Genomic DNA, 27,174 nt, shown 5'->3' with positions numbered 1-27,174 from the left:
GACGTTTTACTTAAATAAGTACTAACTCTCCAAATATTATCCTAAAGGACATTTTTACCATAGATGAGGCCATTCCTGCTTCCTTGCGCTCCTGCCTTCTGTGTCTGATGTCTGTACTGGGGACAGTATTTGTCATCTGCATGGCAACTCCTTTCTTTGCCATAGTTATCATTCCTCTGGCCCTGATCTATTTCTTTGTACAGGTAAGCTAAACAAGGTAAAGAAGATATGTAAAAAAAAGCTACCCTAACTTTCCTATAATATGACATGCAAACTGATTTTGTTTTGTCTTTCTCTCTACACCCAGCGCTTTTATATTGCCGCTTCAAGACAGCTGCGCCGGCTGGACTCGGTGTCTCGCTCACCGATATACTCTCACTTTGGTGAGACGGTGTCCGGCCTGTCAGTGATAAGAGCCTACAAGCATCAAGAAAGGTTTCTTAAACACAATGAAGTAACTATAGATGAGAACCTCAAAAGTATCTATCTGCGGATCGTGTCTGACAGGTCAGACATTGAACAGTGTACCAAATACAGATAAGCATGTGATGCTAAATGATGAGACCCTAAAATTTGTTTGTGTGCATATTTGTGGGGTTTGTTTTCTTGACAGATGGCTGGCCATACGTCTGGAGTTTGTTGGAAACCTGGTGGTGTTTTTTGCTGCTCTGTTTGCTGTCATTTCCAGAGATTCTATTGACAGTAATGTGGTTGGCCTATCTGTATCATATGCCCTTAATGTCAGTCACAAAAACACTCAGAATTTATCCTTATTTCATCAGTGTTTATGTATGCGGTAACACTAAAATGCAGGAATAATGTAAACACAAACCTCTCTCCTGTTGGGGTTCTGCAGGTAACCCAGACCCTCAACTGGCTGGTGAGGATGACCTCAGAGCTGGAGACCAATATTGTAGCTGTGGAGAGAGTGAACGAATACACTCAGCTTAAGAACGAGGCATGTAGAAATACTTTGTGAGCAAGACATTATTTATCCATTCATCCATTCTCTTCAGTCTATCCTTATCTGGGTCACGGGGGTGCTGGAGCCTATCCCAGCTACCCTAGCGTGAGGGTGATACACCCTGGATGTGTCGCCAATCTGAAACAGGGATAACACAAAAGACAGACATCCATTCATACTGATATTCATACCTGTGGGAAATTTAGAATCTCCAATTGACCATACCCCAGTAACTGCATATCTTTGGACTGTAGGAGAAAGCCAGAGTACCCAGAGAGAACCCACACAGATATGGGGAGAGCATGCAAACTCCACAAAGAAAGGTCCCAGCCAGATGCTTGAGTCTTACTCAGGACTTTCTTGCAGTGAGGCAACAGTGTTAACGACCATGCTGCCATATGACATTATTTATACTTTGGTTAAATCAAAATCTACTGTTTTCTTAAATAGGACATGAATTTTAGGATTTCTACAGGCTGTGAGTTTATTGTAACTTTGACAGTTTAACGGGAATCTAATAAGCTTGTGTGCGACATCAACTGCAATATTTGCTCACTGTACAGTGATAATACTTTTATTCCCAGCTGCTGTTTCTCCACTGTTTCTTAACATATTACTGATAACGATTCAGATAATTGTCAAACAAACGAGATTTTGATGCAACAATTTCATTTTATGTTTCACTAACATTTGAGTTCACATGTTTGAACTCCACCTGTTATATTTGAGTTGGGTTGTTTATTCATAATGGCACCAGAGCTCCACTGATTAGCACATCCCATCATGCTGTTCATACTGAATTTAATCTGATTTAGAATATAACATTGCACATGTACACTTGGCCTTGATTGTTAATCTTGGTTGCATATTTTCATTTGAGCTATTTAATTTTTTTTACCAAGTGTGACGTCTTTTTAAGTTTTCTTTTTTCCTTTATTTTAGTGGTGTAATGTGTGCATGTCTGTATGTATGGCGTCTGTATAATTTTGTTTCTTATTTATCTTGGTTTGAATATTAATGCACAACATATAAAAGAGCTAACTTAGCTCAATTTGATAGCTTTTGTATTATATTACACATGCGTTCTGCTTCTTTTTCTGTTGTTACAGGCTGACTGGGTAACTGACACTCGACCTCCACAGATGTGGCCAGAGGCAGGAAGAGTGCATTTTGAGAACTACAAAGTCCGTTACAGACCTGAATTGGATTTAGTGCTGCATGGAATCACTTGTGACATCAACAGCACTGAGAAGGTGTGTGTGTGTGAGCGTGAGAGGGAGAGTCTCCATATATGTATAAAGTTCCTGTAAAAGTTATAGGTTTTACTGTATCTGATATCATATTCACCAAAGATACAAAAGCATGCACTGCTAAAAAAGAAAAAGAAAAAAATTGGATGGACATTAAATCATTAGGAAGATTTTTTCTCCCTCATTGAAAAATCCATAATATATAAAATTGTACCACTATTTTTTAATTTAAAAGGTTAACTATTAACAACGTGTGCAAGCTTTCTGCTGGCTGACATTGGCCAACTGTATCTAAAATGTAGCTTCCAGATACAGACCTGCACATCATTTTTTATTTGAGTTTAGAAAAGCTATTATGTTGAAATTTGTAATTTGGACTTTGTGCTGTAAGACATTGACATTCTATTGTTTGGGGTTTTTTTTTATGTTTTATAGACCAATCTATTAATCAATTACTCAAGAAAGATGCCACAGATCAATCTGTGTTGACAGTAATTACATATAATTAAACTGTAAAATAATGTGAACTATCAGTTTTTCTTTTAATTTATACATTATGTGTATTACTGTATATTATAATCAGCTGTGATATGTAAACATGTAACTAGTCTATGGGCAGTTGTTCCCAAACTTTTTTTGCTAGGCCGGAATATTCAGCATTGCTATCAATACATCCATCCATCCATCCATCTTCTTGTGCTTATCCAGGACCGATTCGCGGGGCCAGCAGCCTAAGCAGAGAAGCCCAGACCTCCCTCTACCTAGTCACCTCCTCTAGCTTATCCAGGGGAACACCAAGGCATTTCCAGGCCAGCCAAGAGATATAATCTCTCCATGGTTTCCTGGGTCTTTGCTTTCTTGCTGAGGACCATGGCCTCAGATTTGGAGGTGCTGATTTTCATTCCCACCGCTTCACACTCGGCTGCAAACCGTTCCAGTGCGAGCTGGAGGCCATTACCCAATGAAGCCAACAGAACCACATCATCTGCAAAAAGCAGAGATGAGATTCTGAGACCACCCAAGTGAAAGCCTTCCATCACTTGGTTGCGCCTAGAAATTCTATCCATAAAAATTATGAACAGAAGAGCAGCCCTGGCAGAGCCCATCACCAAACAAGAACGAGCCTGACATTGCCGGCTATGCGGCCAAGCTCTTGCAACGGTTGTATAAAGACTGAATGGCCCGTAGCAATGGGCCAAGGATCTCATACTCCTGGAGCACAGGACACTCCAAGGGACACGGTCGAATGCCTTCTCCGCGTCCACAAAACACATGTAGACTGGTTGGGCAAACTCCCACGCACACTCAAGTATCCTTGAGAGGATAAAGAGCTGGTCCTGTGTTCGACAACCAGGACGAAAACCGCATGGTTCCTCCTGTATCCGAGGTTCGACTAACAGACAGACCCTTCTTTCCAGCACCCTGGCATAGACTTTCCCGGGGAGGCTGAGGAGTGTGATCCCCCATAACTGAAATAAACCCTCCGGTCCCCCTTCTTAAAAATGGGAACCATCTATCAATCCAGAGGTACCACCCCTGATGTCCACGCAACATTGTAGATGTGTGTCAACCAGGACAGCCCTACAATATCTAGAGCCTTCAGGAACTCAGGGCATACCTCATCCACCCCAGGGGCTCTGCCACCAAGAAGTTGTTTAACTGACTCAGTGACCTCGTCCCAGGGATTGGCAGGTCATCCCCTTTGTCCCCAGATGAGATATACCAGTGGGATTAAGGAGGTCCTTGAAGTTTTCCTTCCACCGCCCGACAATTTTCTAAGTCGAAGTCAGCAGCGCTCCAACTGCAGTATACATAGTGCAGCTAGAGCACCTTTTTCCCCCTCCTGATTTGCCTGCCAGTTTGCCAGAATCTCTTCAAGGCGGTACGAAAGTCTTTTGCTATGGTCTCTCTGCACTCCTTCCGTACACGAGTTTTTGCTTCAGCCACTGCATTCTGCTTGGTCTGTCGGTACCTATCAGCTGCCCCTTAAGTCCCACAGGCATCAACCACCCTGTGGCCACAGCTCATTGCAGCAGCTTCAGCATGCTGAACATGGTCCCTTCAGACTCAATGTCCTGAAGCTCTGCTGGAGGTGTGCGTTGAAGATCTCGCAGACTGGGGCCTCTTCTAGGCATTCCCAGCACACCCTAAGTATACATTTAGGTGCACCAGGCCTGTCCAGCATCCTTCTCTGCCACCTGATCCAACTCACCATCAGATGGTGATCAGCTGACAGCTCAGCCCCTCTCTTTATCTGAGTGTCCAGAACATATGGCCACAGGTCTGGTGATACAATTACAAAATCAATCATCAACCTGTCGCCTAGAGAATCCTGCACAGAGAATCCTGGTGCTACATGCACATGTTAGAACATGGTGATTGTTATGGCCAAACTGTGGTTTGCACAGAAGTCCAACAACAAAACACCGCTCAGGTTCAGATCCAGGAGGCTGTTCCTCCCAGTCACGCCCCTCCAGGTCTCCCTGTTGTTCCCCACGTGTGCACTGAAGTCTCCCAATAGGACAACAGAGTCCCCAATGGATTAGAGTAAACTCAAACACTGACAACGTTGAAATATTGGTTTCAAAGTAAAACTGAGTAAAGACTGTCTGCATTGCAATAACATATTTCACTGAATTACTACAAATAGCAGTGATGACTATAAGCACTGTAAAATATCTGCTACCTCTGAAAAATGTTGCTTCTTTCTGTAACATTACTGAAATGTCTAAGATCTTTTACAAACTAAGTACAGACTGAGTATATTTGCTTATTATTGCATTATTTATTGCTATACTGTTAAATACAATTTATATCCAGAAAGAAAAATGTGTAGATTTTTTTTTTTTCTTCAAATATGCGCCAGCTGTTATTTTGATCTTATGTGTTTTCTCTCACTGCATTCAGATCGGTATTGTTGGTCGCACAGGAGCTGGGAAATCAAGTCTTACCAACTGCCTGTTTAGAATTATTGAAGCTGCTGAAGGTCGCATCCTCATTGATGATGTAGATATCGCTACAATAGGCCTGCACGACCTGAGACACAGACTCACAATTATACCACAGGTATACACATAAATATAAACAATAACCTTGTCAAAGAGTTTGATATTTCTAAAAGTACACTGATATTTGTAATCCCGTGTGCACAGGATCCCGTTTTGTTCTCGGGGTCACTGAGGATGAACCTGGATCCATTTGACAAGTTCAGCGATGAGGAGATTTGGAGAGTGCTGGAGCTCTCTCATCTAAAGAGCTATGTATCAGGGCTGCAGGAAGGATTACAGCATAAAGTGGCAGAGGGAGGAGAAAACCTCAGGTGGGTAATAAAATTAACAATACGGCCTCTGGGTATAAGTTATATATAAGTATAAGTTTTGTACAGTTCGTTATTCTAAACCTTATGTAATGTTCTGCAAAACTTACATAAACCCTAATTGTATTTGAACACATGAGTGTCATTTGTGGTTTACTTTTTTCTTTTGCGCTACAAAAACCCTCTTAAGATATCAATACTTTAATACAATCTTTCCAGTGTTGGGCAGAGGCAGCTGCTGTGTCTGGCCCGAGCTCTCCTGAGAAAGTCACGTATCCTAATTCTGGATGAAGCCACGGCAGCTGTTGACCTGGAGACAGACAACCTGATTCAGAACACCATCCGCAAAGAGTTCTCAGACTGCACAGTCCTTACCATCGCCCACCGCCTGCACAGTATCATGGACAGCTCTAGGTGAGTTATACCTTTTCCCTTAACATTTTTGGATGATGTGCCCTACCTTATTTTATTTCTGTCAGGGTCAAATTTCTTTCTTTTCCAACCCTTCCTTCTCATGCACATAATTTATGTGCATGACAAGGAATCAACCACAATTAATTTTGCTTTTTACACATTGTAATTTCTCAAAATTTGACTGAATCTATTTCCAGCAACAGAAAATGAGAAATATTGTGCACTAAATAAACCCGTTATGTAGTACCAATGACTGTATGAATGATCTGATCAAACATACATAATATGCCAGAGTGGTATTTGACAAAATAATCTAAACTTAAGGTTCACTGACTCCTTTTTCTTGACTTGGACATTATCTTACCCAGAACTTGTATATTTTGCCTTAGAGGGGCCAGATGAAGAGTGATTCAGAGATCCTCTATGAGAGCTAACAGGGAACGTTCTGGCTGTTGTTTGTGCTTATGCAACAAATGATAGTTCAGAGTACCCAGCACCCTTCCCATCTGGTGACTACATCATGCTACTAAGATGCTTTAATGCTCATGTAGGCTGATCGGACGCCAAGTGATGTTCTGTTATTAGACTTCTGTGCAAATCACACGTTGTCCATAACGAACACCAGATTTGAACAAAGTATGTCCATAAGTGCACATGGAACCAGGAAACCCTAGGTCCCAAGTTGGTGATCAATTTCTTAAGCATATCATCAGATCTGCAGCTATATTCTGAACACCTGGGTGAAGAGAAGAGCTGCGCTGTCAGCTTACCTGGATCAAGTAAAGGAGCATAATGCTGGACAATCCTGACGTTGGAGGCTCCGGTCTGCAAGCTTTCCACTCCTGGCAGAGCTTTGACAGCACTCCGGGGGAGGCTTAAGACAATGAGTCTGAATGAACCATGTTCTGCACCTGCATTTTTGAGGCTCTTGCATGGAGCTGTGGTTTTAGGGGGGTTGATGCATGTTGTGGTGGTAATCCCCAAAGCAGATGGTAGAGACCAGAGGTGAAGAGAGTTGTCAAGCTTAAGAAGGAATCCTATTGGGCCTGGTTAGCTTGTGGGACTTCTGAGCTAACTGATAGATGCTGGCAGGTCAAGCAAAACATAGTTAGTTGAAGCAAAAACTCAAAAACCCTCAGAGAATTCAGGAGGGTAATGCCCTACTCATACGGTGTATAGTGTGAGTGTGATGCTGCTGAATTCAACTGAGGATATATTTGGATAGTAGAAAGAATACTTTGTCAACCTCTGTAACCCCTTACATGCAGTCTGAAGATGAGGGGGATGACTTGTTCATCACTAGGGATGAGGTCACTGAGGTAGTTAAACAATTCAGGATCGATAGACTGAATGAGTTCTTTAAGGCCCCAGATGTTGTAGCGCTGACTTGGTTTACACACCTCTCCAAGGTTACGTGGAGCTCTGGGGCAGTGCCTCTAGACTGGGAGAATCGGGTGGTGTTTCCCAACTTTAGGAAGGGGGACTAGTATGTGTACTCCAGCTAAAGGGAGGTCACAGTCCTCAGCCTCACCAGGAAGGTCTATGCCAGGGTACTGGGGGGCGACCGTGGCTCAAGGGATTGGGAAGCTCATCTGTAACCGGAAGGTTGCCGGTTCGATCCTCCTGCTCTCTCTGTCCTGGTCGTTGTGTCCTTGGGCAAGACACTTAAACCTACCCTACAGTCTGCCCCAGGGCAGCTGTGGCTACAACTGCAGCTTACCTCCATCAGTGTGTGAATGAATAGTGGAATTGTAAAGCGCTTTGGGTGCCTAGAAAAGCGCTATATAAATGCAATCCATTATCATTATTACTGGAAACGAGAGTTCATACTTCTCTTGGATCTTTGGATTCAGGATAAGCAATGTGGTTTTCGTCCTGTTTGGGGAACAGTGGACCAGATCTTTATTCTGTAGTCCTGTTAGTTTACAGCGAAGTGTGAAGTGGTGTGAATGTACCACTCCAAGTCTGTGGCCATAGGCCTCAGGCAGAAAAGAGTGTTTAGCCTGAGCCAGAATAAAAAGTATACGTTTCTCTGGGTGTTGTTCACAAGTGAAGTGAGAAACTGACAGATGGATTGGGGGTGATGCTGCAGTGATGTAGATGCTACTTAGGTCTGTAGTAGTAAAAAGAGAGCTGAGCTTTAAAGCAAACCTAGCGATTTAGCAGTCAGTCTATGTCCCCAACCTCACCTATTGTCATGAGTCTTAAGCTTTCTCTTAAGGGTGGCTGGGCTCTCTCTTTAAGATAGGATGAAAAGTGCAGTCATTGGAGAGGGGCTCCAAGTACTGCTGCTACTCCTCCACATCAAAAGGAGGGAGGCCCCAAAGTAGATCCAGCACATGCTGGAGAGATCATGTCTCTCAGCTGGCCTGGGAATGCTTTGGTGTTCCCCAGATAAGTTGGAGGAGGTGGCTGGGGAACACCAAAGCATTCCCTTATGCTAGACAGTATGGACATTACTCATTGGATTACTATTAAAGTCTGTGCTTCTACCCTACAGGGTAATGGTGCTTGATGCTGGAAAAATAGTGGAATTTGATTCGCCGAACAACATGCTTGAAAAAGAAGGTCATTTCTACGCCATGGCAAAGGATGCTGGGATAACACTAGAAAGCAGCACACATTTATAACTTTGTACTTGTTTTATATATGATTTAGCTCCAACAGTTTCAGGTTTCAGGTTCCATAAAATGTACTAATTGTGTTGTGAGATTGTTTTTTTTTTTTTTTTTTAAATTAGGATAGCTGTTGGAAAAAAAAACACACAAAAAATGAAAGATACAAAACAAAAGTGTAATGTCTAGTGTAAGGTGTGATTACAGGAGGTTGAGGGTCACATAAAAACTCGTCTGGGCTTCTTTTGCAGTTGTTGTAGCATATGTTGGGTAACACTCTATACAGTGGTGGGAAACTGATTTTCCCAAGGGACCAAATAAGAAACAGGCTCTGATGAGGAGGGCTGTTGTGAAGGGAGGCAGACTCAGTTTCTCATGTGCCTGCTTGGGGAATTAATTGGCCACCATTGCTCTATCCTGTATTGGTTGCAAACTCCATTCTACAATTTTTTAGATTTTTACTTTGAAATTCCTTTAATTTCATGCCAACATCAACTGTCATTCTGTTATGTTTTGCTTATTAACATAATAATAGTGCTATTTCCACATGCTGAGTGCATGAAGAGTGATGTTGGTGACAACCAGATAATATTTTCAATTTTTTCTATTACAGTGTAAGATCCAAAAGCAGATATGACCTACTGCTGTAATTAAGTGATATGAGACAATATATTGAGGAGAAGAGCAAAGAGAATGAAAAGAGTTGTTTGCACAAGACAACAAAGCAGGGGAATTGGAATACATGTGTCTCTAAAGTATGAAGAACTTTTTAATTATTTTATTTGCATTTTTCTAATCACTAGGGTTTGAGAGTAACGCAATTTCTATTCTGTGTATGTCCTGTACATGTGGCAGAATTGACAAAATAAAGTTGACTTGACTTGACTTGACTTGAACTATACTTGATGTATATTTATTCATTCATTTATCTGCCTTTAGTTATTTCTTTGTTTTGTTGCACTTTATTCTAATTAATGGGGTTTTTTCAGCATGTAGAATAGGATAGCACTTAAAAAAAATGTGGAAAGACTGCTCCAGGTGAGGCTCGAACTCACAACCTCGGCATTGCTCTACAATGTACTGTCATATAAGTACCGCACGCTAACCGATTGCGCCACTGGAGCACATGAATCATTTTCCATATTGAATTAAAAACATACTTTTTGTACACTGATTGTTTTGTGGCTATTCTACATACACTATTTTTACATGAAGCAGCTGTTTTTAGCCACTGCTAAATTTCTACTAGTCAGTCTTGTGACCATCTGGGAGTGTGTTTGTGTGTGTGTGTCATAAGAGAGGGAGATGAAGGAAGCGAGAAAGAGGGTAAGTGAGCAAGACGCAGAGAGAAAGAATAAGACTCACTGAGGGAAGGAGAGACCAAAGACTTGTTTTTTTGCTTGTGAAGCCTGCTGCCAGTCTTCATCCTGCATCTTTTCCCTAGAAGGTGAGTCTGTACTACTCATCAAATAGCCTTTACCTTTAAATAGAGACTTTCAGTTGCATATTATAGCCTTAAAATAGTCATTAGTTTGGTTTTAAATTATATATTAGCTTATTGGTCATGTTACGGGTTGTAAAGAGCATGTATGTCAGCTTCATATTGAACTGAAAGACATGTTTGACATAATTACAGTATACTTTAAAGGTTTCTAATTGGTATATTTTTAGAATATTGACCTTTACAGCATATTTTCTCTGCAAGTACTTAGTTAAAGTGTTTTATCAGCATTACTGATTCAATTTATCCATTTATGAATGCCTTACAATATCCTAATGTTAAGCTTCTTTTTATCTCCAGTGTGTTTTACAAAGATTTTGTAGGTGACAGTAGATTTCAATATGAATTTTTTAAAAGGAAATTAAATTATTATTATTATTATTTTACAATTGAAAGGAAGCTATTAAGCTGGCTTATCCAATTATATGCACACAATCTCTCCCTGTCTTCTTATTATTTAGCAAACACACAAATTGGTTATTTAAGCTGAAGAAAAAAGAAAAATCTGATTTCTCCTGCTGTTTTAGCCACTCCACCACCCCCATCATCTGTGGCTTCAGGGGATTTATTTTTGCATCACTTCCCAATTTTATGTCTAACATTTTGCAGAGAGTGATGAGTGAGAAACTATACAAAACTATAATTGCATGGTTTGCTGCAATAACTCAATCATCAGCAATTGAAAATAGTTCTAAAACATAATTAAATGTAAAAAATTGTGTGTCCCAGCTGCAGATTTATTCCTTCCTTTCTTTAAGCAAAATCAGTAGACATTTTTAGAGAGACAAGTACAAAAATGCCTTTTATTTGTTTATTTGACATTATGGAAATAATAAATATTCCAGGATTTGTATTAAAAAAAAAGGCTTATTGAAAAAATGACATAACCTGAATACAAATAACCCTTTCTAATGACTGTTCAATGACTGTTGATCATCTGTACTCAGAGTTGATTAAGTTTAAAATTTTGTTTATAAATCAATGGAAAGTAAAGCATGTATCCAGCAGCATAATAAATAAAATACGCAGAGAAAGAACAAGGTACTGAATACGTTTACTGTTGCCATCTCTATTTTTGTATCATGTAAAGAAGAGTTAATAAACTAATTTTCCTTCCCTTGTCTTTTTAAAAGAGGTCTCGAGTGCCGTGCCTTGTGTCAGTATGGATGATTTCTCTGGTCTCTGCTGTCCCCTTTGCACTGGTCTATGACCAGGCACGCGCTTGCATCCTGGACTACACAGCTACCACTCAAGAAGATGCCTTCCAAGTTTCTACCATGTGTGAGATGACAGAGCCAGATCCTGCGCATATCTACAAAGGCGCCTTACTTCTGAGAGCCGGGTTCTTCTTTCTGGTGAGACGAGTACCATTTAACAGGTTATGTTTTTGTGTCAACGTAAAACAAAGGGACCTAACAGGCCTCTCCAACAACAGGTCCCACTAGTGTCCATCCTTACTCTTTATATGCTCATCCTGCACTACCTGAGGAAGAATAGCCATCAAAGGACAAACATGGGTCTTATGCCACAGGATCCAGAAGGAAGGTGAACAATCAAGTGTCACCAGAATGGGAAACTGCTTGTAAATGAAAAGAGAGCTCTAAAACTAATGGGTGAGCGATAAAAAAAAGTTTAAAATCCTATTACTGCTTTGAAGGACACATACCAGGTCAATCTATAAAGCAGTGGCTTCAGTAATGGCAGAAGAGTACAGGACACTGCTCTTCTTTATCTAATCAATGAGACAATCATAAACAGCTTTGCTGTCCTGCAATTACTCCAGTTTATATGCAAATGAATTACATTAGTGTACTATTAAAAATCATTTCAGAATGTTGAATTATCAACACTCTCTCTGTTCTGCTTTTCAGGTGCAGCTGTGGTGGCTTTTTTGTTTGCAACTTTCCTGATATCGCCTCATCACTTATGCAGGTTTACGTGGTTGTGTGGTCCGACACGGTCCTTTCCATTTAAACAATCTTGAAATCGTATTTGTCCCTCCCACTGTGGTATATCAACGGTGCTTTGGACCCCCTGTTGTTCTGTATTTCCTCCCACACATTTCGCAGGGCATGCTGGAGAACCCTGGGTAAGCTCAGACCTCACTGCTACTGGACCTATGGGCTCACGTCTCAGTTGAGACAGAGGTCTGCAGAAGAAGCAAACGTGACAGCCAAAGAGAGGATTGATGGTAAATTCTGTGAAGAAAAATGTGAAAAGAAATTTCAATATAGTGGCTAAAAATCAGATAAGAGGAGTGGACGTTATGGGGATAAACATGAAAGCCTCTTTTCAGTATGAGCTGCACTGATTAGCGCTCTGAATTCTGTGCTATACTCTTTCATGCTATTGTATCACTGCCTCCTTTCATTTCTTTCTCTTGCTCAAGGTTTTCTGAGTCTTTTTGTAAATATGGTAAAATGATTGACTCTTTCTACAGTACGTGTGGAATTCACATTTTTAGAGTCCTTTTTTGTGTAGCTACAGAAGAAAATGATTTTACAGCAACTGGTGTAAAGCTCACGTTGTGGTGTGCAGTCTTACATTTGTATATAAATTTAGAACACAGCATTTGCAAATGATTACCAAAAAAAATATTTATGAGTCTGCTGTTATAAAGAAGTTTAAAATATATGTTGAATAAGATTAATATTGAAGTTTGTTACAGGTGTGACATATTCATTTTTCAACATGGAGAAGATTCATGCGCTTGTATGCATAGCTGATGCTGCACTTGACTTTAACTGTTTTTTTGTTTTTATTTTTAAGAAAAGGTAACTCCCTAAATGAGTCATACATGTGTTGCTTTCTGGCAGCGCTGATTACACATGATTATGTGTTTTCTTCTCAGAAAACTGCTTAAAACTGGCTTGACTATTCCTACATTTTTAAAATAAGTCAATTTGTCTGTAAATTTCACAACACGCAGGATATATATATATATATATATATATATATATATTTCAGACCTTTGAGACCCTTGTTGTATGTTTAATGCTTTATAAATATATGTTTTTTTTCAAATATGTTTATGTTTTATTCTTTGGAGCACACGAGTCAAGTTTGTGTTGCCAAGACAACCAAACACCAGGAGACCTGACTTGACTGAAACCTCACCGATCAGCATTCTATAAATATAGACTCACTGAAGTATAACCTGTGGATGTATTGTGTTCCTGGACAAAGCATGATGTTGATTTATATGACATTTTAGTGCACAAGGCTTCCGTTTAGTCATGATACACTTTTTTATTGGAAATTGGCTGCTTTTTCACTCATTTTCAGTTTAGCCCTTGTACCTGACCATTTTTAGAGGAATTTTTTCTTTGTTTGTTAAACCACTTAGCATAAAAACACACAATTACTTTTCAGTCTTTTATTCATTTTTGCATACACACTCTTATACACATGTATTAGAAGAACAAAATGCCACAGATAATGGGCAAAAAATCAGAGAAAGGGTAAGGTATAGAAATTAGTTTTCAGTAGTCTTTTTAATCAAGCTAAATTAATAGGATGAAGGAGGCTGTTCCAGAGTTTAGGTGCCAAAACCTCAACGTCTGGTGTTAAAATAACTGGATACCCTGATCAGATGATTGGAGAGACCGGCTGAAGTTATAAGGTCTCATTGGCGCTACTATATACGCAGGAGCCTGTACACCTAAGGGTTTCAATAATAATAAATTTACTGATCAAATAGTTAAGAAGTGTCCAAAACTATGCTCTAATAGGATTTTTTTTTTTAAGTTTCTATTTATGCTTTTACAAAATTTGCAAAACGATGTCCAAATAAATACAGTGTACTTGTCCTTCAATGCCAAACCTGTAACCTACATACTTTGAGTTGGTGTATGTATTTTAGATGTATCAAAATTTTATACTATTTTTCAGATTTAGTAACTGTATAGTCTTTGATCCACGTTAACCTTACAAACATCTGGTAACTCTAACAACAGATGCATAGAAACATAACATCAAATCGCCTCTGTCAGTGCAGTGGCTGTGGCTACAGTGTAGCTTGCCATCACCAGTGTGTGAATGTGTGTGTGAATGGGTGGATGACTGGATGTGTAAAGCGCTTTGGGGTCCTTAGGGACTAGTAAAAAAGTGCTATACAAATACAGGCCATTTACCATTTACCAAATGAACATCAGAAGGGGGAAAGCCACATATACCCAGATGATTAAGGGGCACTTCTTTACAGCTCAAGGCACACTTGCAAAAGGCATTAGGTGCATCACAGACTAAAACACTAAACGTGAACACTTCCCCAGCAACCCATCTCTGTCTGAGGATCTTGATTCCATAGCACTCTAACCCTGACAATAATCCTGGATAGGCACTGACAGATTGTGAACATAAACTGTCAGAGGTGTTGACTGACATCCTGAATACTTCTCTCTCTCACAGGCATCAGTACAGACCTGGCTTAAGACTGCCACTATTATTCAAAAAGTTGACAGTGACAGCCCTGAATAACTACTGACCTCGCACTGACTGTCATGAAGTGTCCCACGTAAAGAACTCCACTGATGTCACTGTGGACCTCTACCAGTATGATGCCATCTCATCACTGGTTCATGCAGCCCTGAAACACCTGGAAAATAAGGAGTTTTATTTATATGTGCTTTTACTGGATTTCACTGCCTTTGACACAACCCACAGACTGCAGTGCAAAAACTCTCAACACTAGGTGTGAGTTCCTCCCTCTGCAAACAGGTTCTGGATTTATTAGCCAACAGGACACAATTCAAAAATGTATATTTTCAGGAACAGAAAATGATAACTGTTTCCTAATCATGATGTTGCAGTCTATTGTATCATAGCTTGCTGTTTTGTTTTGTTTTTTTGGAGAAAAAAAAAAAGCAACGGACGTGACGTGTCTATATCTCGGCCAATCACAAGTCAATGGGCGGGACTAAATATGAACCAGCGGAGGATTCAAAATGAAGATGGCGGCTGAAAATGGTTCCCCAAACAATCACAAACTCGAAAGAAAGTAAGGACTTTTTGATTAATTTGACAAAGATGAACACGTTACAGTGCTGCTGAGTAAACTATGCCTCCATCAGAGGATTAGTACTAACAAAACAAAACTCTGTTTTTACTACTTTGCACTGGGACTTGTGTTTTTTCCCTGTTAGCAATAGCCAGTGGAGCTAAGTTAACCTAGCAACAGTTTATACTAACATAAGCTAATGTTAATTCGATAATTCACGCAGTCTTACTTTTAAGGCTTTATTCTCGGGCCAGCTCGAAGTTTTATCATTTCAAGTGGACATTAATCTATGGCGTATGTGTTTCCTTTAACAGGGAGACAAAATGCAATGTGTTTATCAGTCAGGAAAAGCCGAACCAGCCTGTCATCTTTAACCCGGACTTCTTCGTGGAGCGGCTGAGACATGAACATCCGCAGGCTTTCACGGAGCTGGTACTTAGCAACATCACTCGAATGATAGATCTGCCTGGGGACGAGTTTGCCCAGCTTACTGGAGACTCGGAGCCTAGAGTCCCCTCATCCAGCGGCTTTCTACGCTCCTTTAACTTCCTGAAACGGAAAGGTTAGGCCATAAGAGTCTTCGTTATGCACACATGTTAACCGCCTTTGAAACGGTATTTTGAATAAATATGATTTATGTAATGCTTATATTCTTTTGTTATTGATTTCCTGAGGGAGAAAGCAGAGTTGTGTGGAGTTTCTCAGTCATGTAATTTTATTTCTAAGGCTGAAATAATTTAGTAGTTAAGCAATCAGTACATAATTTACCATAAGCAAATATGATAAGATTGCTTGTTCCTGCTTATGGGGAGTTTAGGGGGGCATGAAAAAGAAGGCAGCATCTAACCCTCACAAATGAAAAGCAAGAGTAATCCAGTGTTTATTTTGGTTAAGCAAATCATCTCTCATCTAATTATTCATCAGGTGATGAACAATAAGGACTGAAGACTAAAGCGCTTTAGATTTTCATCAAGTCATCTTGTAGTTATAATTTGCCTCTCACATCTTTCTATTTTGACTAGAATAGGTCCATTTGTACACAAAAAGCCTACAATCAGCCTTGATGTGTCATTTGATTTCTTGCAGACAAAGGAGTCGTTTTTGGTGCACCATTAACTGAAGAAGGAATCGCACAGATCTATCAGCTCATCGAGTACCTGAATAAAAGTGAGTATTGATTCACCTGCTCATATAACGTGACATTAAATGAACCGTATCATCCAGAGTGTTTTGTGATATTGCCCCTTTGCCTATGTCACCTCCAGAGGCAAAGAAATTCTTAACAATATTATTTTTTGAAACACGATTAAAATAACTGGATTATACTAAATCGTATATGTCAAGCATCACACTTTTTACTTGCTCTGTAACTTAGTTTAAGCATTGAATTGCCATGAGGTCATGGTTTATTTCTAGAAAGCAATGATGTCATTCACTGAAAGTGGACACTGGATGAAAATGTTTGAATCAATAATTTATCTGAAAGCACTTTGCTCTTGCTGACTCCCTCCTTCCATTTACTTCTCTCCATCACTCACCTTACTGCTGTGTCTTTGGCTCTCTGTGTCTCCTTCACTGTGTGTCTGCATACCTAAACACCCTCCCCCTTTCTGGCTGTCTCTCTCCATCTTTCTCTCCCACCCCTCAGACCTTCATGTGGAGGGGCTGTTTCGTGTGCCAGGCCACAGCTTAAGGCAGGCAGCCCTGAGGGAGATGCTGAACACTGGGGCAGAGATAGATCTAGAGACAGGCGATTTCCACCCCAATGATGCCGCAACATTGCTCAAGGCCTACTTGGGAGAGCTTCCAGAGCCTCTGTTGACACACAGACACTATCATGCTCATCTGAAGATTGGAGGTGCTGGTTGGCTCGTGCACAGATCTTTGTCATTCAGATTAATGCACGGTCAGGAAAAATATTGCTTACCTGTGCTTTGTAATATTTTTCGTCACTTGTTTTTAGAGTTGACTCGCTTTGATGATCAAGGGGATAAGACAAATGTGCCAGATAAGGAACGCCAGATCGAGGCGTTTCAGCTCCTGTTTATGCTTCTCCCATCTGCCAACCGGAGCTTGTTGAAGCTGCTGTTTGATTTACTGCACAGCACAGCTCGCAATCAGCACTCCAACAAGATGTCTGCTATCAATTTAGCCAAGATGTTTGCTCCACACATCATCTGGCCCAAAAATGTAAAGACCTTAGGTTCATTTTGTTCTGTCTTCCGAAACACTGTTTGCAGTCAAATGAACCATGACAAATAATAATAATAATACTACTAGCTTTTTGTGTTTCTTTGTGACCTCTTCTTCTTCTTTTAATTTTGCAGGTAATGGCAAGTGATCTTCAGGGAGACATAGAAAAACTCAATAATGGCATAGCATTCCTTATTAGACACTCACAAAAACTGTTCAAGGTAAGCTCCCCAGGCATTGATCACTTATTGCATCAGTGTTGTTTAACTTATGAAAAAATAAACAAAATGCTTTTTTTTTTTTTTTTGCTTTTTTTGACAATAGAAAAATCAAAATGTAACATTTCCTTTTAAAACAAAACCCAGGCAGGTCTTATCAATTAAACGTTATTAGGTGTCATATAAACAGGCACCTAGATGGTATCTCACAACCATATGCCATGTATTATAACAATATGTCTTCTCTTTACTTAATGAAAGTTTCATAATAAGGGCCTTTGTCGCCAGGGTTACAAGTACAAACAAATGTGATAGAGAGCAAGAACACAGAAATTATATATATATATAAAAGGAAAATTATAATCATTTAAATGTCCTGCAATCAGCCGCCATAAGGCTCTTTACCTGCACACATTGTATTTGACAAATTCCTGTCAATATAAAGTTTTGAGTTCAAGCAGGTTTAGAGGAAGAAAGAAGTAGGCGGCTGATGGCGCCCTTTTAACTCAGTGTCTGAAGTGTAGGATTTTAAAGGTATTTGGACAGAGAATCATCATCAAACTTAATATTTCTGAAATTTCCAGGCCATCTTAAATCTCACCTGCTGCGATGTGTCTCAGATTGGAATTAAGATCAGGTTTTTTAATTAGTCTATTGAGAATATTTCATTTATGGGTATTTTTTTTTATTACAGCTGGGACTTTTTTGGTCTTTAACTAATATGTTCACCTATAGCCTACATACTTGACTAACATTAAGTTTTTTCCCCATCAAACAAATGGTTTTCCTGTGTTTTTCCATGTTACTGATGCATTTGTTGCTTTCTAGTTTTGTGTGCAGATTTTTTTCCCCTTTGGATTTGCCCAAGTTTTGATTTTATATGCTGTTAATTATTTTATGTCTAACAAATACTTTATTCAATACTAATTTGATTAAACTACTGAAATGAAACCACAGGCCACTTTAATCAGATCCCTTTATGTAGTATGAATTATTTATTTCAGTTTCAAAGTAGAACATAGTTAGCCTTAACGCACTGTGCTTTATGTCTGAATAACTTCCACATTAGTATATTTAGTTGTTTCCAGAGGCTTTAACCCGTTTGTGCCCAGATTTTTTTCAGAGTTGTAAGGCATATCATTTTATCAGTTGAGTCCCTCTGAATCATGTTATGTATTTATTTTTTCCATTTTGTACTTTTTTTTGAAGAAAATAGCATTTTTATGACTGGCAACAATTGTTGCCAGTAGTCACACAGCTTGTCACTAGGTCAAATGTCACCTAATAATAATAATAGAGAAGTAATAATAATAATATAATAAGAACAAAATAATAATATAGTCATAATAAATAATAACAAAAAGGTGGAGCCTCAGGTTCCCCCTGTATAAAATTCAAAACATCAAACAATTTGAACTGATTTCTTTATTCTCAATTTTTTTATACTCAAAAACTCAACAAACATTTTTTTCTTAGAACCTCTAAAAACATATATACATATATAACATATTTCTTCCCATACATTCCATCATCTTTCATGCATGTTCTACTCAGTGTGGTACTTCTTGAAGCACTCCACATGTAGTGGCACATCACACTTTCCACACGCAAATGATGTGCGTCCGCCGCAGTTCTTGCATCGCTTGTACCTGCTACCAGTGTTGCAGGGCCAGTGGTTCAAATTATCAAACCTGGTGGCATCAGTTATCGCCACCGCCATTGAAGATCTTCTGCCCTGCCTACTTGGCTTTGTTCCATGGCGCAGGAGGAGGGTCTGGGCTACCAGCCTCTGGAAGGAGAGGAGATCCTTCTCCCCGCTTTTCCAGGACCTAAATGAATGACAAAACAAGCATGATAGATGCATGAATGTGCATCGTTTCATCCTTTCTACAACGTCATGCCCCATATGTAGAATGTTCTGTAAAAGCAATATCACACTTGAGTTTGTGATGTTGGTCTGGATATCATCACTGTTGCTCTTGTCGACCGAAGAGCACTAGCGATGACCTCGAGTCAAACATCACCAACTCGATTGTGATATCACTAAATAACATACAGCCTTGTGTACCTGTAATAGCACCAGCTGTTCACCATGGCACTGTTCAGGGCCCAGCTGAAGCATGGCCACCACCACTTCTTGGACCGGATGTTGACTCTGTAGCGGCTGACAAACTGGTCATGCAGGTCCACTCCTCCCATGTGTGTGTTGTAGTCCTGGATACACTTGGGCTGTCTGACCTTGTCCATAGTCCGCTTCTGTTTATTCCATCTCTTCGCCTCAGTTTCGGTGAACTCCCTCTCCATGTTCGACACCACGGTGACCACGCTGTTGTCATTCCACCTTACAATCAGCTTCTCTGCCTCAACCAGATACTCAGCATCTCCTCTGGGTGTCTTCTTGAAGGTCTGGGGTGCTGTGAAGGGAACGTTATGGAGCTGAGTTTGTCGCATCGTGCCACAGCTGCCATAGCCTCTCAGGGTCATCTCATCCACCAGGGACAGGGTTGTGAAGAGGTTGTCGTGGTAAAACTTGACTCCAGGTGGCACTTCAGCTTTCTCTGCCAGGCCAAGGCCAAGGCCAAGGCCAGCTTTGGCCGCAATTTTGATTTTTTTGAATTTCCTGTCTTGGTTCTTAGTTTTGTGGAGCATGGGCCCAACAATCTGACTGGTCACATTTTCATTTGTGCCACTGACCTTTCTAGTCTCTGTCTGACTCACTGAGGATGAGCACCCAGGATCATCATCGGGGGGATTTGGCAGCTGCATGTCCGAATTAGGTAGAAAGCCTTCACCTTTGAGTATTCTTGATGGGAGGCGGTTATGGTCACCAGTGGCCTCATCATCAGATTGGTCACTGTCACAGTCTGTGTCATGTGCGTGCATTTCTGACTCAGGCACAACTGTGATGTCCGCCACAGTTTCAGAGTCCTGCAGCATGGCCAGGATCTCTGCTACGGTGTACCTAAGGAAAGGACAACATACATGTTAGCTAGCAAGCGAATTTTAGCTAGCAAGAAAATGATGTATGGTAATGTATAAAAATCCTATACACAGAGGCCTTGAATACCTGTGAATTTATTTAGCTAGGAATTATTCTAAAAGGACTAAAATGAGCCATTGTACATCATTCTACAATTTTAAATAAGTAAATTAGGAGCAATCCTGCAGACAGTGTTTTCCTTTAGTTAGCGACATGCTATGTGCCCACTGGCAACTTTTGTTGCCACTCACAGAAATAAGCCCATGAACAAAAAAATATTTATCCTAGGTACAATTTTTTTGGGGAGGGTTACTCTAGAGACTTCAATGATTAAATAATTATAAATATGTTTGGGGGGAAAGTCATAAGAAATTTATGAAAATTACCTCTTTCCAGGATGATTTGCATCCGCCATGTCTTCAGCCAGAAAGAGCGGGAAGCAGATGATGTCATGCGATAGGAAGCACTTGGAAACGATTTTTTAAAAATCAAAACCTTTGTCTAAGTTGTCTACTAGCATATAAGTGGAAAAAGTTGCATTAGTACCTTTGAGATTTTTTATTGTGAGTCGAAAATGACAGTGATAAACTTTGGCAACAATTGTTGCCAGTGGGGCAAAACGGGTTTAATGTTCGTCTGTTTTCATTGAAGGCGCCTGCGTATATCAAAGAATATGCCCGCTTGTACTTCACAGGATCAAAAGCTCTTCAGTCAAATGTAAGTATTTTTGTTTTCTGTTTCTAACAGAGTTTGTCTTAGTAGGGAAAAAAGGGAGCGTTAGTACTGCATTGCACTTAGCAAATTACCAAATCCAGTCACTTCAGTGTTTGGTTCATTTTAGACACTTGGATGTCTAACTCCAGAACCTGGAAAGGCTGGTGTCTTCAAGGCGTTTAATAGAATAATTTTCAAACGAGCCGGAAATAAAACTTAAATACTGGTTCAGTAGTCAGATTTTAAAGCTGTTTGTAAACTCTCACTTAGAGCAACAAGTAAATCTTTGCAGTTATCTCTCAAAAACTGTTTGATTGGTTTTGTTCTATGAAAACAGATTTTTGAATGTTATTTGGTTTGTTTTGACATTTTTTAGGATGACTTGACTCTCTGTTCTGGGGCCAAAGAGGGCCCTATGACTGCAGTGACAGTGGCCTCCCCTTCTCCCTCCATAACAACAGTCACATCTGATACTCAGAATTACACTGAATCAGCCCTCAGAGAGCTTTACCAGCAAGTCAGCAGCATGCCAGAGTCTGCCAAAAAGAAAAAACTCATCAGACAGGTACTCAGTGTGATGCTGCTGTGATAAGAAAGACATGCATACAAGGTGCTTGGAGAACCAACACGTAAGGTGGTGTATTTTTCTGTGTAGATCGAGAAACAGACACCCTCAGCAGAGTCTCGGGCACCATTCAGCAGGAGGCACTGGCGTTCACGCTCTTGGGGTGGAATAATAAAGGTTTGTTGATAGTATTTGTGTGTCTGCATTACCCATCATGTGATTTCTTGCCAACCTCTTATAGACACAAAGCTTTTCATATATATTTGCCTGTGATCCTATTAATCAGTGTTTTGATTATTCCAAAATCTGTTGATCTTGTGTAATAGTTTTTTCTTATTTTTCTAACAGAAGAAAGTGTTTGGAAGCCAAATGTTAGCTGAGAAAGAAAATGGCAGACCACAGACTCATCTACCCAGCTGCTCTGCTGATGGACAGGTAAAAGAAGGAACCAGCTGTGCACAAACAAACACAAGTATATTTTAAAATAAGTCTGAGAAGGAGAACCTGCACCTTATTTAACATAAGTTTTGCTGCTGTAAAATATTAGCTAACTGGTGCTGCAGAGTGAAAAAAGTCTTTAGCACTTTTTTTCTTCTGCCTCCAACTGAGTGACTGCTGCTTTGGATACTAGTGATCAGACAGGAAATAAACTCGGTGCAGGTGATAATCTTTAAAAAACTGCCCCTAATAAACCCCTCATTGTAGTGATTACAATGTAGAGGGAAACAGCTAAGAAGTAATTCTTTTATTTTAACCATGACCAACTAAAATGTCACACTGAAATTATTGGCCACAGTTTGCTTTTAAAACTGTCATCGGCTACAGCTGGAGAGCAGTTTTCCTCATTACTGTGTTGAACTTTTCTGGCATTTCAGCCATCAGTCTGCGGTTCACCACAGGCGGTGCTTAGATTGTTAATGATGCCTGTGCTCAGCTGAAAGGACTGAACATTACCTAATCGTCTCTCTCTTTCTCCCTCTTTCCTCCACCAGGATTAATCGTGTGTGAAAGGATGTGCGCCTCTCAACTTGGGAACCATCAGTCTGACTTTTGTGTAAAAGTAATTAAATGATCATCTCGAGTTCTCTGTAAACGGAAGGTGTATTATAAGGTTTTCTTTACAAACCATGTTTAGATTATCTTTTTTTGTCTCCATTTTTTGTCACAAAGTTTTAGACTTTGAGTTAAAGAATCTCGACCTTTTTTATCGAGCTCTCTCTTTTTTTCTCAGTTCAGCAGAAGTAATTGGAGTGAGAGCGCTGATATGTTCTTTTTTTTCTCACTTCACCTCTTTTCAAGAGTTTCGTCTTACTTTCTTGTTCAGTGATGATGCTCCTTATTATGCAGTGTAATTGCATTGGTGAAATTTGCATCCTTAGCTTTGTGATTGAGTGAAACCTGTCGGATTTTAATTTGAAAAGCATTAATGTATTTATTTTTCACTGGACTTCTGGATGATTTCCATCAGGATCTCATTAGTATAGGGCATTGGATGGAAAATGTGATATACAGAGTTTCTATTTAAATGTTAAAATTGCTTGTAAGTTGTAGGATAATTAGATTTGGTCACTGAAAACCAAAGTTATTTAAATCCAAAGTGTGCCTTAAAATGAACATATCTGAAAGTTTTACGAAGATTATCCTTCCCCAGTAGCTTATTTTATGTGTCGATAAAATAAGAAGGATGCTTAGTGAAAGGTCAATGGAGCTTGTGTACTTTATGTCAATATTTGTTTGTTTCACTTTAGCACAAATCCTTTCTTGACACTATGATCCCGTAAGCTACTGCTTCTTTAAACTGTACCTTGGTTTTCTGTGGTTGGTCTTAGATCTTACATCCGGTTTGAATTCTTATGCAGCACCATATATGGTTTTATAGCTTTATATTATTTTTTTGTTTGTTTTTTACCTTTGACGATACTGCAAGATTTTTTTTTAATTCGTTTTTATTGTCCATATTATATTTATCGTTATTCAGTTTTAGTTTAAGTGAGTGGTTGAATGCAGATGAAGATGGATCGTTTACTTGCCCTCTGCTGTAACTGGTAATCCAGGTGTTTTTCTGGGAGAGTTTTGGCTACAACCACTTTTAACCCCACTTTCTTGCCTTACTCCATGAGTGAAACTCACTTTTCACTGCTGTTACAATTTAACTATAATGTGACCATGTAAACTGGTGAATCTGGTGCTACTGTGAAGCTATGCAACTCAATGTAATTAAAAGACATCAAGCTGCACTCCATAGTTGGCTCTTTTTTCTTTTCTTTTTTTTGAAAAGGCCAAACTTGAGTCACTGAGCATACAGACATAATTGTGACCATGCTTTCGAATGATTATTATTCTATTAATCATCACAATTTAAGTACTTCTGCCTGAACCTCTGCATTGCTTTTATGTATTCATTTTTATTTTTTTCCTGCCACAAGGTGGCGCCCTTTAGTTGTAAATAATCAGTGAAGTACAGACTCATGGGTAGAGGTTATCCACTTTTGAGTCACTAGTGTATAAAGGTTGCTGCAGCTGTCTCTGTAGTGTAAGCTCTCAGGATTTATTAAAATAAAATGACATGCCCACCATATACTCATATATAAGTAGCTACTTGAAAGGTTTCCCTGTACTTGAAACTCGTGCTTCTCTAACAGGACATATCAAAACATCCTACGTCCTGAAAGTTGTCAATAAAGTACATATGAGTTGTTTTAATTGTACCAAATAACCTGAAAACCTGCATTAAAAAGTTTAGGCCAGTAATCAATAATGAATTTAAATAGAAGAAGACAACTTGCGAATGCAGTTATGGGGTGAAAGTTTGAGTAGCAAGAAAATGTTTTTTCCATAACAGCGTGAATGCCTGTTTGTCATTGTGGTGTCAATGTATGGTTGGTGTTGTAAGTATATGCCTTAAACATGTATGGGAATGTTCCCCAAATCATTCATATATATATATATATATATATATATATAAATAAAACAGACAATGTCCCCAAAAGGAAGTGTATTGTTTTACAGCTAAAACTCCACAGGGGTTTTATTTAGCAATGAGCTTGATGACTGTAAAATGACTCACTGGTACTGTAATCAACTTCACATTATATCAAAATATATATGTTTGTGGGTTTGTGAGTGGATGTGATTTTGCTTTGAATGTATGCATTAAAATGCCTTTTAGAGGGGGCTAATTCTGTCCATATTCTAAACTCACTAACCGATCATTTGCGTTAAAAGGAAAACACAATTAAAAGATATATGGTTTTTTTATGCCTTTCCGAGGCACAGCTGTGTTAGAGAGAAATACAAATGACTGGTCGGAAGCACACTGTGGAATTTTGGGTTTCTTTGTATTTTCTTTTCAAGCATATGTTGGTTTCTTTTTAGTTAACTACATAAGTAGTTTTGGGTGAAAGATGTATGAAAATAGCATAAACATGCATAAATGTGGGAACCCCTGTTTAAGGTTTCTATAAATGTAAATTATTAAAGTGAGTGAACGATGAACTAATCACAAAAGCCTGTCTGCTAAGATGAAGATATTGTGGTATTGTTTTACACAATTATAGAAAAAAAAGAGTTGGGCAACGCAAAATTATTATTCCATCCAAAAGGATTGAACTGTCAGACCAGATGTTGTTCACAGGCATTGAAAAGAAGGTGGTGCAGTTTCCAAAACACTCCTCAATCTTCCTCCTAGTCCCACTAAGCATAAGCTCTTTTAAACACACCTAAAATGCTGAAGAAGAGAAGATGCAAAAATACCTGTTTGCTTTTTGTTGTTGTTGTTGTTTTTAAATCTGTAATGTCAAGAAATGGCAATTAACAGAAATAATGAAGGCAAGCTGAGATGTAAAAGACAAAACTTTGTATGAGAGCTATGCAGGATTGAACACATCACTGTTTTGTGTTTGGGCTGGAGCCAGTGTCACCAGAGTGGATTCTGTTAATTAGCAGCAAATTCTAGCATAGTGTCTGTTAAGGAAAAAAAACAAAGCTGAAGCTGCAAAGAAGAGGATTTATTCAGCAACAGGATAATGATCCTAAACACACCTCGAAATCCACTCTAACCAAGACTCTAACTCTTGGAACTCTTGGCTTGGCTCCATGAAGCATTTGCAAGTTGTCAAAGAGGATATTGACCACACATGATACCAAGCTTTTTGACCTCTGGCTTTTAAAACTGCAAAGATGGGAATAAAACATGTTTATCTTGCTTAAATGAATCAATTATTTACATTTTTCTTTATCCTTTTATACCTTTTGGACTTCCTTTCCTTGGTTTGCTCTTCACAGTAACACAGAATTTAATCATGGGTGCCTAAGCATATGTAATGCTTCCACATTAATTGGTTTTCCTCATTGTAGTCAGTTCTTGGTAACATCTTCTGTTTTGCAAACTCTCCTCTGCCAGACTATTGTAAATGCTGCTATGTCGTCCTATGCCTTTGTAAACAGCAGAATTATTCCTTTTGCATATTTGTGTGCATTCCTCTCAAAGCTCTGTGAGAGCGGAGGGATGTTACCACCACCCCCTATTACCACTAAACACCACTGTCTCCTCTTTAATTAACCATTCATTGAAGGAAGCTCTATACTGCACTGACATTTTTACTGGGACAGATGGAGCTTTTACTGATTTGTTTCGAGTAAGTGCGAACACCTGCATGTGCACATTCATATGTGCATGTTCCGAACTGGACAAGCATCAAAGCAGACAGATGCACACAAACTCAAATATATCTTATTGCATCATCTGTGACTCTTTATTGTCTTTGTTATGTCTGTGTGATTTACTGATATTAATGTTAGGAGGGATCTGCTCATCCCAGCAAATCTCTCTGTAAAGTTAAAGCACTCAAGCTGAGCAGAGCCACGGCTGAGGTGTCTGATACGCACTAATAGTAAAGATTTCAGTATTTTTATATTTTGAAAAGTGTGAAGTGTTAATAATGCATAGCAATGATAGTTCTTGACTAATCCTTAAAAAAAAAAAAAACAAGTTGCAAAACCAGAAACGTGAATACAGACACCAACTCAATCACTTCTTGAGGCAATCTTGGTGCTTAAAGGCATCTTGTCTTTGTCTTCATTTATTTGAAGTAAAGCACTGCCCATCTCTTGGGAGAACAGCTGACATGCGGTAATAGTGGCCTAAGTATTAATTAATGGTGCTTAATGGTTTATGAAGAGTCTTTAATTAAGTAGATGATCAGTATGCAAAATCAGAGACATGCACAGTGAGGAAGTCTGATCCATGGGAGTTATTCCTTTTCTTTCTTCATAAAGTTTCACATTTCATTTTAAGTTGTCACCTTTATTCTTAATGCTTTTTTGTAATATAAATGAACCCAGCAATTATGGCCTGAAGTCATTAAGATCAGAGCTCCATTTTCTATCAAAATCTAGAATAGTGATTTGCAATTCCATGAAGTCGAAATGCATTTGGAGAGTTTC

General features: G+C 39.3%; 2 protein-coding genes, 1 non-coding gene and 1 pseudogene across 4 annotated transcripts in view; 3 read left to right on the top strand and 1 right to left on the bottom strand.

Moving 5' to 3' along the window:
• The window catches only part of LOC147316237 (ATP-binding cassette sub-family C member 2-like), a 35,470-nt gene extending 26,150 nt beyond the window's left edge, over positions 1-9,320 (top strand). The window contains exons 24-32 of the mRNA XM_086259563.1: positions 48-203; positions 308-507; positions 614-740; positions 857-958; positions 2,074-2,217; positions 5,122-5,280; positions 5,367-5,533; positions 5,750-5,944; positions 8,445-9,320. Coding sequence (XP_086115689.1) covers positions 48-203; positions 308-507; positions 614-740; positions 857-958; positions 2,074-2,217; positions 5,122-5,280; positions 5,367-5,533; positions 5,750-5,944; positions 8,445-8,574 — 1,380 coding nt within the window. The 3' untranslated portion in view covers positions 8,575-9,320. The remainder of the gene's footprint in view (positions 1-47; positions 204-307; positions 508-613; positions 741-856; positions 959-2,073; positions 2,218-5,121; positions 5,281-5,366; positions 5,534-5,749; positions 5,945-8,444) is intronic.
• Positions 9,321-9,589: 269 nt separating this feature from the next.
• trnai-uau (transfer RNA isoleucine (anticodon UAU)) lies at positions 9,590-9,683 on the bottom strand. The gene is made up of 2 exons: positions 9,646-9,683; positions 9,590-9,625 (listed from the first exon to the last, which is right to left on the bottom strand). It is a non-coding gene; the product is annotated as a tRNA-Ile (tRNA).
• A 181-nt stretch (positions 9,684-9,864) lies between these two features.
• Positions 9,865-14,588, top strand: LOC147316235 (neuropeptides capa receptor-like; annotated as a pseudogene). The gene is made up of 6 exons (XR_015124500.1): positions 9,865-9,885; positions 10,004-10,006; positions 11,194-11,415; positions 11,496-11,673; positions 11,932-12,251; positions 14,471-14,588. The product of XR_015124500.1 is annotated as a neuropeptides capa receptor-like (transcript).
• Positions 14,589-14,922: 334 nt separating this feature from the next.
• LOC147316234 (rho GTPase-activating protein 19-like) lies at positions 14,923-23,966 on the top strand. The gene is made up of 11 exons (XM_086259562.1): positions 14,923-15,059; positions 15,374-15,621; positions 16,146-16,226; positions 16,708-16,917; positions 17,023-17,249; positions 17,387-17,473; positions 21,102-21,167; positions 21,541-21,729; positions 21,820-21,906; positions 22,078-22,164; positions 22,722-23,966. The coding sequence occupies exons 1-11, from the start codon at positions 15,007-15,009 to the stop codon at positions 22,725-22,727; spliced, it is 1,341 nt and encodes a 446-aa protein (XP_086115688.1). The 5' UTR covers positions 14,923-15,006; the 3' UTR covers positions 22,728-23,966.
• Positions 23,967-27,174: the final 3,208 nt, after the last annotated feature.

This window comes from Aulonocara sp. 'chitande type north' Nkhata Bay, linkage group LG13 (genome assembly GCF_057382095.1).
Source record: "Aulonocara sp. 'chitande type north' Nkhata Bay isolate Kocher_YH1m ecotype deep benthic linkage group LG13, A_spYH_male_GT1.1, whole genome shotgun sequence".
NCBI lineage: Eukaryota > Metazoa > Chordata > Actinopteri > Cichliformes > Cichlidae > Aulonocara > Aulonocara sp. 'chitande type north' Nkhata Bay.
The sequence above is the reverse complement of the archived record's forward strand: the minus strand, read 5'-3'. Positions and strand labels throughout refer to the sequence as shown.